Source organism: Oncorhynchus keta, chromosome 15, assembly GCF_023373465.1.
Source record: "Oncorhynchus keta strain PuntledgeMale-10-30-2019 chromosome 15, Oket_V2, whole genome shotgun sequence".
Classification (NCBI taxonomy): domain Eukaryota; kingdom Metazoa; phylum Chordata; class Actinopteri; order Salmoniformes; family Salmonidae; genus Oncorhynchus; species Oncorhynchus keta.
The window spans coordinates 41,526,750-41,546,925 of record NC_068435.1 but is presented as its reverse complement, the minus strand read 5'-3'; the positions used below and the strand labels follow the sequence as shown (position 1 = coordinate 41,546,925).

The 20,176-nt window shown below is 47.4% G+C and overlaps 1 protein-coding gene across 2 annotated transcripts in view; it reads left to right on the top strand.

The window, feature by feature from the left end:
- The first annotated feature begins 13,970 nt into the window (after window positions 1-13,970).
- LOC118394949 (ski-like protein) overlaps window positions 13,971-20,176 on the top strand; it is a 33,063-nt gene continuing 26,857 nt past the window's right edge. The window contains exons 1-2 of one of the 2 annotated variants that reach the window (XM_035788663.2): window positions 13,971-14,181; window positions 16,445-17,791. In XM_035788663.2, coding sequence (XP_035644556.1) covers window positions 16,634-17,791 — 1,158 coding nt within the window. In that variant the 5' untranslated portion in view covers window positions 13,971-14,181; window positions 16,445-16,633. Of the gene's footprint in view, window positions 14,182-14,856; window positions 15,235-16,444; window positions 17,792-20,176 lie in introns of those variants that run through there. The other variant, XM_035788664.2, reaches the window with a different exon arrangement.

Sequence of the window (20,176 nt, the reverse complement as noted above, 5' to 3'; positions counted from 1 at the left end):
CCATATGTTAGGTTAGTAACCCCCCCCCCAATAAAGCATCCAATACTCATACCAATTAGAATAATCTAGTATGCGTGTGCAGTGTTTGCGTCTCATATGGCACCCTATTCCTTATATATAATCCCTCCTTTTGACTATAGGATTTTTAGGCAACAGTAGTAGCAGTAGCGATGCGTGGGTAAAATCACTTGGGAAGCCAAGCCAGATAAAAAGTCATATTATAACCTATGTGTTGTGGTAATTGCATTGTTTGCTCTCTAACCTTTTCTTTCATATGCCTTGCCAATGTTATACAGTATAGGCCTAAGGCTGAGACAATAAGAAGACACAGGAGCAGAATAAATTCAATCGTTCAATTGTTTCATCACAAAACCGGAGAGCAACCTCTGTCTGGTGGAGTCCACAAAGCACATTGCATGTAACAAACAGTTGCATGACCTACAGCATGGTCAAGCAAGTTAATATTTTTAGACTAATAAACAACTATTGATGAAGAACCACAGTTCTTGCAAGTTGCAAAGAAAACAGAAGCTGCATCCACTATTCCAGCACCATTTCAACTTCAACATTTCAACATCATCAAATCATCTATGCTTAGTCTTATACAATAACAGCGAAAATATACCAGAAACGATTTAGTCCAATCAACGTAAGCTAAATATGATGTGGCTGTCCATGTTTCTGATTTCTGTGTGTGTACGTTCGTGCTAGTAGAAAACACATGTTGACTCACCCTACTTGCAGAGAAAAGCCAATGCCATCCTCTCATGTTGACGAAACAGTCTATGACTGTCATACAATGCACACTTAATGCTTCCTCGCCAGCCTAACATCATTTCATGGTCAATGTTAGCTAGTTAACATTAGCCTTCAACATCTAGCTACATATTGAATTTACATCCACTCAGTCCAGGGACACAATGTACAGTTGAGGTTGGAAGTTTACATACACTTAGGTTGGAGTCATTAAAACTCGTTTTTCAACCACTCCGCTAATTTCTTGTTAACAAACTATAGTTTTGGCAAGTCGGTTAGGACATCTACCTTGTGCATGACACAAGTAATTTTTCCAACAATTGTTTACAGACAGATTATTTCACTTATAATTCACTATATCACAATTCCAGTGGGTCAGACGTTTACATACACTGAGTTGACTGTGCCTTCAAACAGCTTGGAAAATTCCAGAAAATGCTTTAGAAGCTTCTGATAAGCTAATTGACATAATTTGAGTCAATTGGAGGTGTACCTGTGGATGTATTTCAAGGCCTACCTTCAAACTCAGTGCCTCTTTGCTTGACATCATGGGAAAATCAAAAGATATCAGCCAAGACCTCAGAAAAAAAATTGTAGACCTCCACAAATCTGGTTCATCCTTGGGAGCAATTTCCAAACTCCTGAAGGTATGTTCATCTGTACAAACAATAGTACGCAAGTATAAACACCATAGGACCACGCAGCCGGCATACTGCTCAGGAAGGAGATGAGTTCTGTCTCCGAGAGATTAACGTACTTTGGGGCAAAAAGTGCAAATCAATCCCAGAACAACAGCAAAGGACTGTCACGAATATTACCAAAGGTGGCTCCCCTTCTTGTTCGGGTGGCGCTCGGCGGTCGTCGTCGCCGGTCTACTAGCTGCCACCGATCCTTTTGTTCCGTGTTCGTTTGGTTTTGTCTAATTGGTTTCACCTGTTCATTGTTTGGTTGTTAGGGTGGGGTTATTTAAATTCGTTCATCCCGCTTCTGTTTGTGCGGGCTTGGTTTTTCTGTATTTGTGAGAGGTGTTATTGTTTGTTGGGTTTTCTCGCTGTCCTGGTATTTTACCTAAGGGTACTATATTGTTTTTATAGTTACGCCTGTTTGGGTATACTATTTTGTTCCTTTTATTTTTGGACATTAAAGCGTGTTTTTTCCCACATCCTTTTGCTCTCTGCGCCTGACTCCACACCCATTCACTCATTGAGCGTTACAGAAGCCCGCACCTTATTATGGAGTCAGCAGGAGCAGCGACCACCCCTCTCCCCATGATGGATGAGAGAGTCCTTCATCACACGTCCATCGCATCGGATCAGCGATGGATCAAATGATGGAGAGGATGGACCGTTGGGAGAGGAGTGGTCTCCCTACTACCCCACCTACCCTCCCACCAGCAACTCTACCATCTCCTCCAGCGGGATCTGGTGCCAGCACTCTGCGCATTACGCTTCCGAGGGAGTACGATGGAGCGGCAACTGGGTGCCAGGGATTTCTGCTACAACTAGATCTCTACCTGGTCACCGTTCGGCCGGCTCCCTCGGACGAGGGACAGGGGGATTGCGTGATTGCTGCACTCCCCAGGAGTCATGTGTATCCTTCATCCCAGGAGGAGACGTTGGCTATGCAGACATATGTCACGGAAGCTCTGGGACAGGGATACATTCAGCCGTCTCCTCAAGTTCCTTTTTTGTGAAGAAAAAGGATGGTGGTTTGCGTCCATGTATTGATTATCGAGGTCTCAATTCCATCACGGTGGGTTTTAGTTACCCATACCTCTCATCGCTACGGCAGTGGAATCATTTCACGGAGCGCAGTTCTTCACGAAACTGGATCTCAGGAGCGAGTATAATCTGGTGCGTATTCGGGAGGGAGATGAGTGGAAAACCGCATTTAGTACCACATCTGGCCATTATGTGTACCTCGTCATGCCGTACGGGTTAAAGAATGCTCCAGCTATCTTTCAATTCTTCGTTGATGAGATTCTCAGAGACCTGCACGGACAGTGTGTGGTGGTGTATATTGACGATATTTTGATCTACTCCGCTACACGCACCGCGCATGTGTCTCTGGTGCGCAAGGTTCTTGGGCGACTGCTGGAGCATGACCTGTACGTGAAGGCAGAGAAATGTGAGTTTTCCAAACGAGCCGCTTCCTTCCTGGGTTATCGCAATTCCAGCTCGGGGGTGGTAATGGAGGGTGACCGCGTCAAGGCCGTGCGTAATTGGCCGACTCCGACCACGGTAAAGGAGGTGCAGCGGTTCTTAGGGTTTGCCAATTACTACCGGAGGTTTATCCTTGGTTTTGGTCAGGTAGCAGCTCCTATTACCTCACTGCTGAAGGGGGGGACGGTGCGTTTGCAGTGGTCAGCAGAGGCGGACGGAGCTTTCCGTAGGTTGAAGGTACTTTTCACTGAAGCGCCGGTGTTGGCGCATCCGGACCCTTCTTTGGCGTTCATAGTAGAGGTGGATGCATCCGAGGCTGGGGTTTGGAGCGGTGCTCTCACAGCGCTCGGGTACGCCACCGAAGCTCCGTCCCTGTGCTTTTTTTTCGAAGAAGCTCAGGGCCAGCGGAGCGGAATTATGATGTGGGGGACAGGGAGTTGTTGGCTATGGTTAAGGCCCTGAAGGTGTGGAGACACTGGCTTGAGGGGGCTAAGCACCCTTTCCTCATCTGGACTGGAGTATATCCGATCAGCGAGGAAACTGAATCCTCGTCAGGCAAGGTGGGCCATGTATTTCACCAGATTTCGTTTCACGATCTCGTATCGACCAGGTTCCCTCAACACTAAGGCCGACGCGCTGTCCCGCCTCTATGACACTGAGGACCGGTCCATCGATCCTATTCCCATCATTCCGGCTGCTAAGCTGGTGGCACCAGTAGTATGGGAGGTGGACGCGGACATCGAGCGGGCACTAAGGGAGGAACCTGCGCCTCCACAGTGTCCGGGGGGTCGTAGGTACGTGCCTCTCGCTGTTCGTGATCAATTGATTTGATGGGCTCATAGTCTACCCTCGTCGGGTCACCCGGGTATTTTATGGACAGTGCGAGGTCTTAGGGGAAAGTACTGGTGGCCCACCTTGGTAAGTTATGTGCGATTCTATGTCTCCTCCTGTTCGGTGTGCGCCCAGAGTAAGGCTCCTAGGCACCTGCCACGATGGAAGTTACAACCCCTCCCCATTCCACAACGGCCGTGGACCCATCTATCGGTGGATTTTCTTACTGACCTTCCCCCTCTCAGCGAAACACGACGATCCTGGTCGTTGTGGATCGGTTCTCTAAGTCCTGCCTTCTTATCCCGTTGCCCGGTCTCCCTACAGCCCTGCAGACTGCGGAGGCTCTTTTCACCCATGTCTTCCGGCACTACGGGGTGCCCGAGGATATTGTTTCTGATCGGGGTCCCCAGTTTACCTCCCGAGTGTGGAGGGCATTTATGGAACGTCTGGGGGTCTCGGTCAGCCTGACCACGGGGTATCACCCGGAGAGTAATGGGCAAGTGGAGAGAGTGAACCAGGAGATGGGTAGGTTTCTGCGGTCGTATTGCCAGGACCGGCCAGGGGAGTGGGCAAGATACATCCCCTGGGCTGAAATGGCCCAGAATTCACTAAGCCACTCCTCTACCAACATGTAACCGTTTCAGTGCGTGTTTGGGTACCAGCCGGTCCTGGCACCATGGCATCAGAGCCAGACTGAGGCTCCTGCGGTAGAGGAGTGGGTGCAGCGCTCTAAGGAGACCTGGAGGGCCGTCCAGGAGTCATTACGTCAGGCGAGTGGACAGCAGAAGAAGAGCGCTGACCGTCACTGCAGTGAGGCCCCCGTGTTTGCACCGGGGGACAGAGTCTGGCTCTCGTCCTTTGCTCTCTGTGCCTGACTCCACACCCATTCACTCCTTGAGCGTTACAAGGACCTTGTGAAGATGCTGGGGGAAACAGGTACAAAAGTATCTATATCCACAGTAAAACGAGTCCTATATCGACATAACCTGAAAGGCCGCTGAACAAGGATGAAGACACTGCTCCAAAACCGCCATAAAAAAGCCAGACTACTCTTTGCAACTGCACATGGGAACAAAGATCGTTCTTTTTGGAGAAATGTCCTCTGGTCTGATGAAACAAAAATAGAACTGTCTGTCCTTAATCACCATCGTTATGTTTGGAGGAAAAAGGGGGAGGCTTGCAAGCCGAAGAAAACCATCCCAACCATGAAGCACGGGTGTGGCAGCAACATGTTGTGGGGGTGCTTTGCCACAGGAGGGACTGGTGCACTTCGCAAAATAGATGGAAGGATAATTATGTGGATATATTGAAGCAACATCTCAAGTCAGGAAGTTAAAGCTTGGTCGCAAATGGCTCTTCCAAATGGACAATGACCCCAAGCATACTTCCAAAGTTGTGGCAAAATGGCTTAAGGACAACAAAGTCAAGGTATTGGAGTGGCCATCACAAAGCCCTTAGCTCAATCCTATGGAAAATGTGTGGGCAGAACTGAAAAGGCGTGTGCGAACAAGGAGGCCTACAAAACGGACTCAGTTACACCAGCTCTGTCAGGATGAATGGGCCAGAATTCACCCAACTTATTGTGGGAAGCTTGTGGAAGGCTACCCAAAATGTCTGACCCAAGTTAAACATTTTAAAGGCAATGCTACCAAATACTAATTGAGTGTATGTAAAATTCTGACCCATTGAGTATGTGATGAAAGAAATAAAAGCTGAAATAAATCATTCTCTCTACTATTATTCTGACATTTCACATTCTTAAAATAAAGTGGTGATCCTAACTGACCTAAGACGGGGGATTTTTACTGGGATTAAATGTCAGGAATTGTGAAAAACTGAGTTTAAATGTATTTGGCTAAGGTGAATGTAAACTTCAGACTTCAACTGTATGTTATGGTTGGATCAGAATCGCCCTTATAATCATTGGCCAGTACAGAGAATTAAGTAAAACCACAAGTCTAAAATGGTTCATTTAGGAAAGAGCCAATTTTAGCTAGCTAGCCACTGGTGGACAACAACACAACAAAATGGGACCTGGTCAAAATTTGTGCACTATATAGGACAAAGAGTGCCATTTAAGACCCTGACATTGAAAGCTCTTGAGCCTATACACTACCACCTCAGCAAACAGCTCTGTGTTGTTCAACTCCTAATGAACAATCAGCAGGTCATGTTATTACATGTATGAGATTCATTTACTCCAAGCAGCAGCACACAGTGATGTTATTACAAGGAAATCAATGTCTCCCTGCTTGTGATTTCCAGATGGACCGGAGGACAGAGTGTGTCTCCCAAATGACACCATTCCCTATATAGTGCACTACTTTTGACCAAGGTCCATAGGGACACATGGTGTATGCTAAGCAACTTTGGCTAAACTCTGCTGCTCTGCTCCTCTCACAATACAACTGCTGACCTTGCTGTCGTAGGAGAGCCAGCCAGGAAGTCACATGCAGCCAAATGGTGGTGGCTGGGGTTGTTTATCAAACCTTTATCATGCTGCTCACACACACGCGCACACAAATGTAGACACATGCACACACAAAAAAACGTACTTTCACACACACACACGCACCAGACAGTGACACCAGTGTCAGACACAGAGAGGGAGCGTGTCGTATCCTCTCTCTCCCAGCCACCGCCTGATAAACTTTTCATGACAAGTCTCAAATAGCACCCTATTCCCTACACAGTTAACTACTTTTGACCAGGGCCCTAAAATAGTGCACTATGTAGGGAATAGGGTGGCATTTGGGACAGAGCCTATCTCTCGGCTGGGGGCAGCAGGAGGAGAAATGGGTTGGGTTTCATTTTGGAGAAAAGCTGTTATAACATGTTCAGACGATCTTCAATTGCTTGGACAAAAATAAATGATGAAAATGTATATTTAGTCATATCTGACCATAAAACAATTTGAGGTTAATGGCTACTTTAGCTGACTGAACTCCACTCCATAGTAAAGGTATTACTAATGAACTCCACCAACAGAGTGGAGCAGAGACCAGGCTTTGTTGAATTCAGCTCTGACTACATAAATTGGCCCAAGGTCAATACTTTCATACTTTTTCAATAAACTTTAATCAAATACAACCACTGACTGTTCGCTCATTGCTGTTGCTCTAAGATGGCAACTCAGTGGAAATGCGCATGTGCCAATTGAATCTCAACAAGGAAACAGTCGGTGGTTGTATTTGATTAACATTTATTGAAAAAGTATGGATTTCAGCAAAGATAGGCATGCAAATATGAAGGACAAGCATAGGCACAAGTTAAGTGTTTCCTCATTTACATTTTTGGAAGTATTGACCTTGGGGCGAATTGATGCAGTCAGAGCTGAATTCCACAAAGTTTTCCCACTTGGCACACTACATCATTTCAACATGGATAATTGGGTAATATTTGGCTGAGACATTGATCAATGAGATTACAAGCTATATCCACCCACTCAAAGGGATAGCCAAAAGTTAGTTGAATTTCCAATGTGTCACTTTGCTTTCAAACTGTGACGTGGTGAGGTGCAAAGGAGAGACCAGATGAGGAAAGAGCGGTTAAGGATAAACAAAAACATTTACTGAGAAATGGTAATGAAAGATCACAGTAACACTGGGAAAACAACAAATACTAAGTCTCGATAACTCACTGAGGAGACATTTACTGAGAAATGGTAATGAAGAGATCACAGTAACACTGGGAAAACAACAAACACTAAGTCTCGATAACTCACTGAGGAGACAAAGGCACACAATTCAAGCTTCAGCAAAGGACAACAGAAAACACGCCTATTTTAACAGGGAAATGATAATGAGTAAATGGGACACACCTGAATGTCGTTAATGTCTCTGGGACGGTCTCTACCGCCCTCTGGTGACAGGTGGAACCATGACAGTACCTCCCCTTCTAGGAGCGGCTCCAGCCGCGGAGCCAGAGTGGCCACCAAGTAGTTGATTGAAGTCCCGAACGAGTCCCGGATCCAGGATGTCCCGGGCAGGCATCCACGCCCGCTCCTCGGGGCCATAGCCCTCCCAGTCTACCAGGTACTGCAGGGTGCCTCCGTTTGCCCATTCGACTGTGGGTGGAACCCCGAGTAGAGACTCAACAACACCCCCAACAGGGAGCATAAGGCTTTCCAATACCGTGCAACGAACTGGGGCCCACGTTCGGAGACAATGTCCTGGGGAAGTCTGTGTAGTCGAAAGACATGGGTAATCATGAGATCAGCGGTCTCCTTCGCTGAGGGCAACTTGTGTAAGGCAATGTCATGGGCTGCCTTGGAGAACCGATCAACGACCACCAGGATAGTGGTAAGCCCTTGGGATGGAGGCAACCCTGTGATAAATAGTCTACGGACAGGTGGGACCAGGGCCGGCTGGGGATGGGCAGAGGTTGGAGCAACCCAGCCAGTCGCTGTCGTGAAGACTTACTTGGGCACAGGTGGAACAGGCTGCAACAAAGGATCTCACATCCTCAATCATGTTAGGCCACCAGAATTTCCACCTCAGGAACTCCAGTGTCCGATTAACCCCTGGATGCCCAGTTAATTTAGAGTAATGTCCCAATTGTAGTACTCAAGAACGGGCTGATCGCAGAACATAAAGTATGTTAGTGGGACCCCTGCCGGGCTCAGGTTCTCGGCTCTGGGCTTGTCGTACTGTGGTCTCTATACTCCATTACACGGGAGCCACAATCCTGGAGCTGGGGATGATGGGCTCAGAGTCCCTCTCCCGTCTTGGCGGGACAGGGCATCTGCTTTCTGATTCTTGTTACCCTGGCGATAGGCTAAAGTGAAGTTGAACCTGCTAAAAAACAGAGCCCACCTTGCCTGGCGAGCTTTCAACCTCCTGTCTTCTTGAATGGAGATCAAGTTCTAATGGTCCGTCCAGATCACGAAAGGATGAAGTGCCCCCTCCAACTAGTGTCTCCACCCCTCAAGGGCCCACTTGACTGCCAAGAGCTCCAATTTGCCTACATTTTAGTTGCGTTCCCGCTGGCGAGAACCGCTTGGAAATCCTCAGGGGTCCAGCCAAAACGGGTCTGGGACTTGCGGGTTAGGGCAGAGGCGATGCCACCGCACAAAAGTTCTGTATAAAACGCCTGTAAAAATTGGCAAACCCGAGGAACCGCTGGACTTGTTTGAGTGAGGCGGGACGGGGCCAGTCAGTGACCACCCTAACTTTAACAGGGTCCATTTGGATGTGGGCGGTAGATATAATGTGACCCAGGAAAGACACTGGAGATATATGGAACTCACACTTCTCAATCTTGACATATAGTTGACTCTGCAGGAGGCATATCAGGACTTGGCGGACTGTTCTCTCCTCTCTGCACAGACCATACAAACGCTCCACACCGCGTGGCCGCGGCCACCCTAATCTGGTGGTCCCAGCGCGTACGACCCACGTGGAGTTCCAGGTCTCCGGTAGCCTCTGGAACTGCCGATCTGCGGCCAACAAGGCAGAGTTCATCTCAGCCTATGCCTCCCTCCAGTCCCTCGACTTCTTGGCACTGACGGAAACATGGATCACCACAGATAACACTGCTACTCCTACTGCTCTCTCCTCGTCCGCCCACGTGTTCTCGCACACCCCGAGAGCTTCTGGTCAGCGGGGTGGTGGCACCGGGATCCTCATCTCTCCCAAGTGGTCTTTCTCTCTTTCTCCCCTTACCCATCTGTCTATCGCCTCCTTTGAATTCCATGCTGTCACAGTTACCAGCCCTTTCAAGCTTAACATCCTTATCATTTATCGCCCTCCAGGTTCCCTTGGAGAGTTCATCAATGAGCTTGATGCCTTGATAAGCTCCTTTCCTGAGGACGGCTCACCTCTCACAGTTCTGGGCGACTTTAACCTCCCCACGTCTACCTTTGACTCATTCCTCTCTGCCTCCTTCTTTCCACTCCTCTCCTCTTTTGACCTCACCCTCTCACCTTCCCCCTACTCACAAGGCAGGCAATACGCTTGACCTCATCTTTACTAGATGCTGTTCTTCCACTAACCTCATTGCAACTCCCCTCCAAGTCTCCGACCACTACCTTGTATCCTTTTCCCTCTCGCTCTCATCCAACACTTCCCACACTGCCCCTACTCGGATGGTATCGCGCCGTCCCAACCTTCGCTCTCTCTCCCCCCGCTACTCTCTCCTCTTCCATCCTATCATCTCTTCCCTCTGCTCAAACCTTCTCCAACCTATCTCCTGATTCTGCCTCCTCAACCCTCCTCTCCTCCCTTTCTGCATCCTTTGACTCTCTATGTCCCCTATCCTCCAGGCCGGCTCGGTCCTCCCCTCCCGCTCCGTGGCTCGACGACTCATTGCGAGCTCACAGAACAGGGCTCCGGGCAGCCGAGCGGAAATGGAGGAAAACTCGCCTCCCTGCGGACCTGGCATCCTTTCACTCCCTCCTCTCTACATTTTCCTCCTCTGTCTCTGCTGCTAAAGCCACTTTCTACCATTCTAAATTCCAAGCATCTGCCTCTAACCCTAGGAAGCTCTTTGCCACCTTCTCCTCCCTCCTGAATCCCCCCTCCTCCCTGTCTGCAGATGACTTCGTCAACCATTTTGAAAAGAAGGTCGACGACATCCGATCCTCGTTTGCTAAGTCAAACGACACCGCTGGTTCTGCTCACACTGCCCTACCCTATGCTCTGACCTCTTTCTCCCCTCTCTCTCCAGATGAAATCTCGCGTCTTGTGACGGCCGGCCGCCCAACAACCTGCCCGCTTGACCCTATCCCCTCCTCTCTTCTCCAGACCATTTCCGGAGACCTTCTCCCTTACCTCACCTCGCTCATCAACTCATCCCTGACCGCTGGCTACGTCCCTTCCGTCTTCAAGAGAGCGAGAGTTGCAGCCCTTCTGAAAAAACCTACACTCGATCCCTCCGATGTCAACAACTACAGACCAGTATCCCTTCTCTCTTTTCTCTCCAAAACTCTTGAGCGTGCCGTCCTTGGCCAGCTCTACCGCTATCTCTCTCAGAATGACCTTCTTGATCCTAATCAGTCAGGTTTCAAGACTAGTCATTCAACTGAGACTGCTCTTCTCTGTATCACGGAGGCGCTCCGCACTGCTAAAGCTAACTCTCTCTCCTCTGCTCTCATCCTTCTAGACCTATCGGCTGCCTTCGATACTGTGAACCATCAGATCCTCCTCTCCACCCTCTCCGAGTTGGGCATCTCCGGCGCGGCCCACGCTTGGATTGCGTCCTACCTGACAGGTCGCTCCTACCAGGTGGCGTGGCGAGAATCTGTCTCCTCACCACGCGCTCTCACCACTGGTGTCCCCCAGGGCTCTGTTCTAGGCCCTCTCTTATTCTCGCTATACACCAAGTCACTTGGCTCTGTCATAACCTCACATGGTCTCTCCTATCATTGCTATGCAGACGACACACAATTAATCTTCTCCTTTCCCCCTTCTGATGACCAGGTGGCGAATCGCATCTCTGCATGTCTGGCAGACATATCAGTGTGGATGACGGATCACCACCTCAAGCTGAACCTCAGCAAGACGGAGCTCCTCTTCCTCCCGGGGAAGGACTGCCCGTTCCATGATCTCGCCATCACGGTTGACAACTCCATTGTGTCCTCCTCCCAGAGCGCTAAGAACCTTGGCGTGATCCTGGACAACACCCTGTCGTTCTCAACTAACATCAAGGCGGTGTCCCGTTCCTGTAGGTTCATGCTCTACAACATCCGCAGAGTACGACCCTGCCTCACACAGGAAGCGGCGCAGGTCCTAATCCAGGCACTTGTCATCTCCCGTCTTGATTACTGCAACTCGCTGTTGGCTGGGCTCCCTGCCTGTGCCATTAAACCCCTACAACTCATCCAGAACGCCGCAGCCCGTCTGGTGTTCAACCTTCCCAAGTTCTCTCACGTCACCCCGCTCCTCCGCTCTCTCCACTGGCTTCCAGTTGAAGCTCGCATCCGCTACAAGACCATGGTGCTTGCCTACGGAGCTGTGAGGGGAACGGCACCTCAGTACCTCCAGGCTCTGATCAGGCCCTACACCCAAACAAGGGCACTGCGTTCATCCACCTCTGGCCTGCTCGCCTCCCTACCACTGAGGAAGTACAGTTCCCGCTCAGCCCAGTCAAAACTGTTCGCTGCTCTGGCCCCCCAATGGTGGAACAAACTCCCTCACGACGCCAGGACAGCGGAGTCAATCACCACCTTCCGGAGACACCTGAAACCCCACCTCTTCAAGGAATACCTAGGATAGGGTAAGTAATCCTTCTCACCCCCTAAAAGATTTAGATGCACTACTGTAAAGTGGCTGTTCCACTGGATGTCATAAGGTGTATGCACCAATTTGTAAGTCGCTCTGGATAAGAGCGTCTGCTAAATGACTTAAATGTAAATGTAAATGTAATGTGCAGGATGTGTTCCGGAAGGGTCTTGGAGAAGATCAGGATGTCGTCGAGGTACACAAAGATGAACCGATTCAACATATCCATAAGAGTGTCATTGACCAATGCTTGGAAGACTGCCGGTGAGTTCACAAATCCAAATGGCATGACTAAATACTCAAGAGTGGCCACTCCGGGTGTTAAAGGCAGTCTTCCATTCATCTCCCCCCCTGATTCTCACCAGATTGTAAGCGTTGCGGAGGTCCAGTTTGGTTAAGAATTGTTCCCCCTAGGCCAGCTCCAAGGTGCCGGACATCATGGGTAGGGGGTAACGGTTCTTAACCGTGATCCTGTTCAGCCCTTGGTAGTCGATGCAGGGACGCAGACCTCCATCCTTCTTTCCCACGAAAAAGAAACCTGAACCAGCTGAGGATATTGAGGAGGAAATGTAAAAAAATAAATAAACCTGTTTTCACTTTGACATTATGTGGTATTGTGTGTAGATTGATGAGGATTTTTCAAATCCATTTTAGAACAAGGCTGTAACGTTACAAAATGTGGAAAAAGTCAAGGGGTCTGAATACCTTCCGAATGCACCGTGTGTATGCTATCTTGAACATGCACGCTTTAAATGATTTCATAAGAAGAAACTTTAACTTTTTTCTAAATATCATTCAATTTAAAATCAACCAGAGCTTGAAACCCTAGGCCTATTGTATTGTCTATTTTTTGTTAAATTCTGTGTTGAATTGAAACAATAGCTGTGGATGGGAGACCAAAAGGTAGCCGTAGATAGATACATTCTCCAAAGGAGAACACTACGTTGACACATTACATTTAAACAACGTTGGTTTTACCAGTTTGTGCCCAGTGAGTGGTCTCTGTTCCACTCCGTTGGTGGAGTTTATCAGAAACTTCCTTCACCATGGAGTGGAGTTTAGTCAGCTATGGCTACTTTAAACAATCAAAGAAATGTGAACGAAAATCTGTTGTAATGATCTCTATCTGCCTGACAGAAGAGTGAACTTTTGACATTTACTTTCCTCTTTATATTAACACATTTTACTGCCAATCTCTGAAAGGGATTGCCTAGTGTATAGAAAGTGAGTCCAATATGAAACATTACACAGTCCCTTTAAGTACACTTATATAGTATAAAACTCCTCTAGCCCTTCTGGTTCAGGTCCTCAGGGAGGGTGTAGGGCTTGAAACAGTATCTGGACAATAGATAGAACTGAACTCAGACCTCCATTGCCCATTCCCTTCCCACTTGTAAAAACACATAACATGTAAAAACATGAATGGCTCATTCATGATACAGGTATGAGTCTGAGGAAGCCACAGCAGCAGCAACCCAGTCAGAGGCGTAAATCATCACTATGTACATCCTAAATGGTACCATATTTCCTATATACAGGTATAGGATCTTAATTGGGCCTCTCTGCCTCAGTTTGCTCCTCAATTCATGCTCCTTGGTTAGAAAGCGAGGTAGGAGCAGTGATCCATTCTCTCCTTTGACCCAACTGTTGCAGCATAACTTTCCTGCAATTCAGGGAATGAAAAGGTTGTAGTTTATTTGAGGTTAAAAAGCTTTGTTCGACATTTTTTGGGGTACCTTCAGTGTAACTTGGCTCATTTAGCGAACATCGCTAGAATATGTTGATTAATATAGACACATAGGGAATTGTTTCAAATAAAACATATTATTAATAGTTGGGCATTTGAAAAGAACACACACCTTGACTAATATGTAACCTATTTAAATATTTTACAGGTCTGGACATCAATGACAAAACGAATGGGAAACAAAACAAATCGTAATGGCCGGTGAGAGAGCGCAACATTCTCTCCCTGTCCACTGCAGATGAAGGCAACACAAACCAACTAGACTGCGAGACAGACACCCCTGCACACTGTTTCCGTGACGTGCCCAATTCGAGTCTGGGTGACGTATCTCCGTTAGTGATGTGACGTTTCGGGGCTCTAGATGTAGTGGTTTCTAGCTGCATCTTGTTGACGCTCTGTATTACAGAGGAGAACCGAGAGAAGAGGAGCCGAAACGACCTCACTCAGTCTTTTTAATCGGGTTTCGGTACGTCCTTATTTGCTTCTATGTACATGATGAAATGGGTAATGTGATGTATACGGGTGTTGGATTATTTTGACGGTTTACCGAAATGGTGGCATGCTTTAAGGGTTTAACAAGCGTTCGCTAATTGTTAACTAGCCTAGGCTAGTTTGCTATGGCTTCATACAGCGCAGGGTGTGTAACAGTAGTGGCTATGCTAACCTAACCTGGCTAATCCGTTTCCCCAGCTCGGGTATAACGTAGTACATTTTTGTAGCTAAAGCAATGCTAATTCGAGCTATCGAATTGTCTTTCTCTGTTTTCTGTTACGCGGTCCTCAGATGTGTTGCCATAATCATTGTAACGTTATTGGTTTCCTTACCATTGATACTCAATATATTCGCTATTTTATGTTTTATTTCCTTCAAGACAAGTATTTATCGAGGTTCGAGGTGTGAAATACACCACACAGCCGCATTTGCCAACTAATTCTCATGTCGGCGCAACTTGCTGCTACAAGCCGGGTATTTGGTTCTACGTTTAGCTAATGTTAGCTGGAAATTGCAGGTAGCTAACTAGGTCGATAGACCGTCCGGTCGCAGATGGTAGTTGAGCCAGTGAACGTCATTATCAGTGCTGTCTGCATACCGGTGCCACCGTGGCGAGCCAGAGGAATGGAACAGAGCGCAGGCTGTGCGCGGTGTCCTTGCTAGCTTCGAAGAAGGGGGTGACACTGCTCGAGATGGAGGGAAAACGACAGCAATGGAATCTCAGCGATATTTTCTGGAGAAATAGTTAGATTTGTTAGAATATTAATATGGTCTAAAAACCTTTCTTAGCCGGAATTCTTATTATTTTTTTTGCGTGGGGACAATGTCAGTTTTAGTTGTAAATCCACGCAGGAATCACGGGTGGTGAAGCTTACATCGCCGCATACCTCCTTGCATTGATAGTAATGTAATTATTACATTACTGCGACCAAAGCCTGCTCTGTGGTCCGACTTTTTGTACCCAGATAGTGCTAGCTTTGGTGGAAAGATCTGGCGGCGGTGTACTTACTGTAATTACTGCATGGAGGTCAGTGCTGGTTCTGGTATAATCTAGCTAACGCGTTAGTGTTGTCGCTGTTAAGTCGGCACACAGCTACATTTGAACTGCCTAAACGCATGTATAGTCTCTCTTCAGTTGTTATATATATATATATATATATAACACACACATTTAACCCCATTTTGTATTTGGCAGCCGATTTTAAATGGATGATATTGCAGTGTAAAATACATTGATCACCCACAAGCAAATACGATTGTAGCTTTATTGGAGGGTGGTTGTTTACACCGCCCAATGTTGAGGGTTCCCAGTGAAATGTTGTAGCCACATATGTACATTTTCCTCAAATTGGATCACAGTACAATTTCCTGTTAATAAAACCGCCGTTTATAGATGCTAGGTATGAACAGTTTTTTATTATTTGAATTGATGCAGTGTAAATGCAGCTAGATTCCGGGGCATAAGGGAAGATATACCTCTTCAACATCCATTCCATGTCACGCTGTGCATTTCGATAACAATTGAACCGGTTGAATGAGAGCCTTTATACTCCTTTATCAATTGTTTTCACATAGTTGATGGGGTCAGCGTGGGGTTACCAGCAGAGCAGACGTTGGCTTGAGGACAGCAAGCAGGACAACTGGTGGGGTTGGGGTGGCTAGCTATTTGGTCAATTTACAGCCATTTGGGCAAATTGTTAATTTGATTACCTAGGCTACACCAAGTGTGAACTTTTTTTGTCACAGTTTCTAGTGACTGAAAGAAGACCAGAGAGAATTGCTAGAAACTAGTTGTTGGTTGCCTGGCCACCTGGTTGGTTTTACTTGACAAAACTAGCACTTTCTGTTGGCAGTGAAATGGTGTGGTGGGTGAAAACGTGTCATTGCCCCATGGGGTTCAATGACAAGGGCTGAATGGGCAGATGTTTGGGTGGTGAGGTATGGTAAATTGCCATTTGGTCCCCAATGGGTCTATTGAGCCACTCAACCCCCAACCAGGATAGCCTCCATAAAACATGTAAACACCTTCAATGTTATTTTATGCTCAGAGAAAAACGCATCTGATGGGATAGTCTTCTACTTAGACAAATCCTTTCAGTTGACATGAAAAATGCTACATGCAGGCTTAACATAGTTTGAGTTTAACTAGGGAGAAAAATTAAAATGTTCTCCCTTCGGTTTGTGTTAATGCCTGAACCATTCCACTCCCCCACTACCCCACCTCTCGTCCCCTACAGGAAGCAGACATACAGACAACAATCTGAACAGAAACACAGTCTCCACCATGTACCTTTCTGAACACCAGAAGATCTGGAACATTTGAAACGAGAATAAAACAAACTAACAAAACCCACATTAACTCAAAGGGTTCTATAAATCCAAGTGAAGGTGGTATTGGAACGAAACAGACCTCTATCAACGCCGACATGGCCAGTACTCAGACGAGTCTGAAAACCACATTCAAAGATCTGACCTCGTTCAAGGGCAACATGAAGCGGCTGTACCGAGAGAGGCTAGAGGACGCGCCCATCAAGAAGAGGCTGATGGCTGAGATGAACCTGAAGCGACGCAGCCTAGACACCCTGCCCCAGACCCCCAAGGTGAAGAGAGAGTCTGGGGAGGAGCACACCCAGCACCGGGAGGCAGATAGAGGCATGGATAGATCCATAGAGATGGACAGTAGAGGGGAGCTCCAGGTATGTGGAGCCAAGGCTCTGGATCTCAGTCCTGGGCTGAAACACACACTGGCTGCCTTCACCCTCAGCAGCCAAAGCTCTCTGGGGGGCCCAGCAGCCTTCTCAGCCCGCTCCGGCCACGAAGCCTCCCCCGAGGTCAGCCCTGATTCCTGCCCCAGCATTGCCCCTCTACCCTCCCCACCAGTCCTAGGAGGTGGACCCCTCTTGGTGCCCAGCGACAGCTCCACAGAGTTAAGCCACTCCCTTCTAGAGGGTGAATCCATCTCCTGCTTTGCTGTCGGTGGGGAGAAACGCCTCTGCCTCCCCCAGGTGCTCAACTCGGTGCTCCGCGACTTCTCCTTGCAGCAGATCAATGCGGTGTGCGACGAGCTCTACGTGTACTGCTCGCGCTGCGACGGTGAACAGCTCCACATCCTCAAGGTGCTGGGTATTTTACCCTTCAACGCCCCGTCTTGCGGCCTCATCACCCTTACCGACGCCCAGCGCCTCTGCAACTCCTTGCTCCGCCCGGGGGCTGCCCTGCCCTCTGACCCCAGCACCAAGCGGCCCGGCCAGGGGCTCCTAAAGGAGACAGAGTCTAGCTTCCAGGTGGAGCACCAGTGTCTAGGGAAATGCCAGGGTCTGTTTGTACCCCAGTTCTACACACAGCCTGAGGCGCCCTGTGTTCAGTGCGTGGAGTGCCAGCTGCTTTTCTCACCGCAGAAGTTTGTGATGCACTCACACAAGTCCCCGGACAAGAGGACCTGTCACTGGGGCTTTGACTCTGCCAAGTGGCCGTGCTACCTGCAGCTGGGGAGGAAGTATATGGGAATGCCTGAGGAGCCGCAGCTCAAACTGCTGCTAGATGACATGAAGGACAAGTTCCACTACAACAGGACCACTGACAAAGTAAGCACTGATTCTCTTATTGTGTGTGTCAGACTTCTTTAAATTTTATCAGTTTGTTTGGTTGCACTGTCGATATAACTACCAATAAATGGTATCTATTGAATCTCTAGAAGCCAGCCCCCAACTATGGGTTTCATTAGGTAGTTGTGTGTGTGTAAGACAGGGGACAGGTGTTACCCCTCCTGCTGGCTGTAGTGTAGTAGATCCGAGCATTTCGCTGCACCTGCGATAACATATGCAAATGTATACGTGATCAATAAACTGATTTTGCGGAGGGGCGGACAGGATGACCACTGACCAGCTGGTCTCTCTCTCTCCCGGTTGGTCCCTGTGTGTGCGTGTGTGTGTGTCACGGGGAAGGGCATCATTTGTCTTCCAGGTCAGCTGGAGGTCACTAGAACCATCACTAGACAATAGGCCACAACACTAACCAAACTAGTGGACTCTCTCACAGACCTCTGGGCTTGAATGGATGGGCTGACAATTTACATCCATTGCATCAACCCCGCTTCACCCTTCCATATTTAAATGACTTTTTAAGTACTTTGAAGTAATTTAGTTAATTGATACTTTTAGGGATCGTTTAAAAAATATATATACATACATACATACAGTGGGGCAAAAAAGTATTTAGACAGCCACTAATTGTGTAAGTTCTCCCACTTAAAAAGATCAGAGGCCTGTAATTTTCATCATCATACACTCTGACTATGACAGACAAAATTATAGAAAAAAATCTAGAAAATCACATTGTAGGATTTTTTTAAATTAATTTATTTGCAAATTATGGTGGAAAATAAGTATTTGTTCACCTACAAACAAGCAAGATTTCTGGCTCTCACAGACCTGTAACTTCTTCTTTGAGAGTCTCCGCTGTCCTCCACTCGTTACCTATATTAATGGCACCTGTTTGAACTTGTTATCAGTATAAAAGACACCTGTCTACAACCTCAGTCACACTCCAAACTCCACTATGGCCAAGACCAAAGAGCTGTCAAAGGACACCAGAAACAAAATTGTAGACCTGCACCAGGCTGGGAAGACTGAATCTGCAATAGGTAAGCAGCTTGGTTTGAAGAAATCAACTGTGGGAGCAATTATTAGGAAAAGGAAGTAACAAAGCCTACCATCAGTAACACACTACGCCGCCAGGGACTCAAATCCTGCAGTGCCAGATGTGTCTCCCTGCTTAAGCCAGTACATGTCCAGGCCCGTCTGAAGTTTGCTAGAGAGCATTTGGATGATCCAGAAGAAGATTGGGAGAATGTCATATGGTCAGATGAAACCAAAATATAACTTTTTGGTAAAAACTCAACTCGTCGTGTTTGGAGGACAAAGAATGCTGAGTTGCATCCAAAGAACACCATACCTACTGTGAAGCATGGGGGTGGAAACATCATGCTTTGGGGCTGTTTTTCTGCAAAGGGACCAGGACCACTGATCCGTGTAAAGGAATGAATGAATGGGGCCATGTATCGTGAGATTTTGAGTGAAAATCTCCTTCCATCAGCAATGGCATTAAAGATGAAACGTGGCTGGGTCTTTCAGCATGACAATGATCCCAAACACACTGCCCGGGCAACGGAGGAGTGGCTTCGTAAGAAGCATTTCAAGGTCCTGGAGTGGCCTAGCCAGTCTCCAGATCTCAACCCCATAGAAAATCTTTGGAGGGAGTTGAAAGTCTGTGTTGCCCAGCAACAGCCCCAAAACATCACTGCTCTAGAGGAGATCTGCATGGAGGAATGGGCCAAAATACCATCAACAGTGTGTGAAAACCTTGTGAAGACTTACATAAAACGTTTGACCTCTGTCATTGCCAACAAAGGGTAGAATTAAGTATTGAGAATTTTGTTATTGACCAAATACTTATTTTGCACTATAATTAAAAATCCTACAATGTGATTTTCTGGATTTGTTTTCTTCTCATTTTGTCTGTCATAGTTGAAGTGTACCTATGATGAAAATTACAGGCCTCATCTTTTTAAGTGGGAGAACTTGCACAATTGGTGGCTGACTAAATACTTTTTTGCCCCACTGTATGCATGTTCAACTAGTCTACCCTAATGTTGATACTAGTTGCCCCACTATATATATATCAGATATTATCTTTGCCAAAAAACGATACCAATACCCAATATATATAATTTTAGCTGCCTTTTTAAGCTTCTAGAAGGCAGCTAATACAGTTAAATAATTAACACACACATGAATGCATTGGTCTAAGGCACGTCATCTCAGTGCAAGAGGCGTCACTACTGTCCCTGGTTCGAATCCAGGCTGTATCACATCCGGCCGTGATTGGGAGTCCCACAGGGCAGCGCACAATTGGCCCAGCATCGCCCGTGCCGTCATTGTAAATAAGAATTTGTTCTTCTTGCCTAGTTA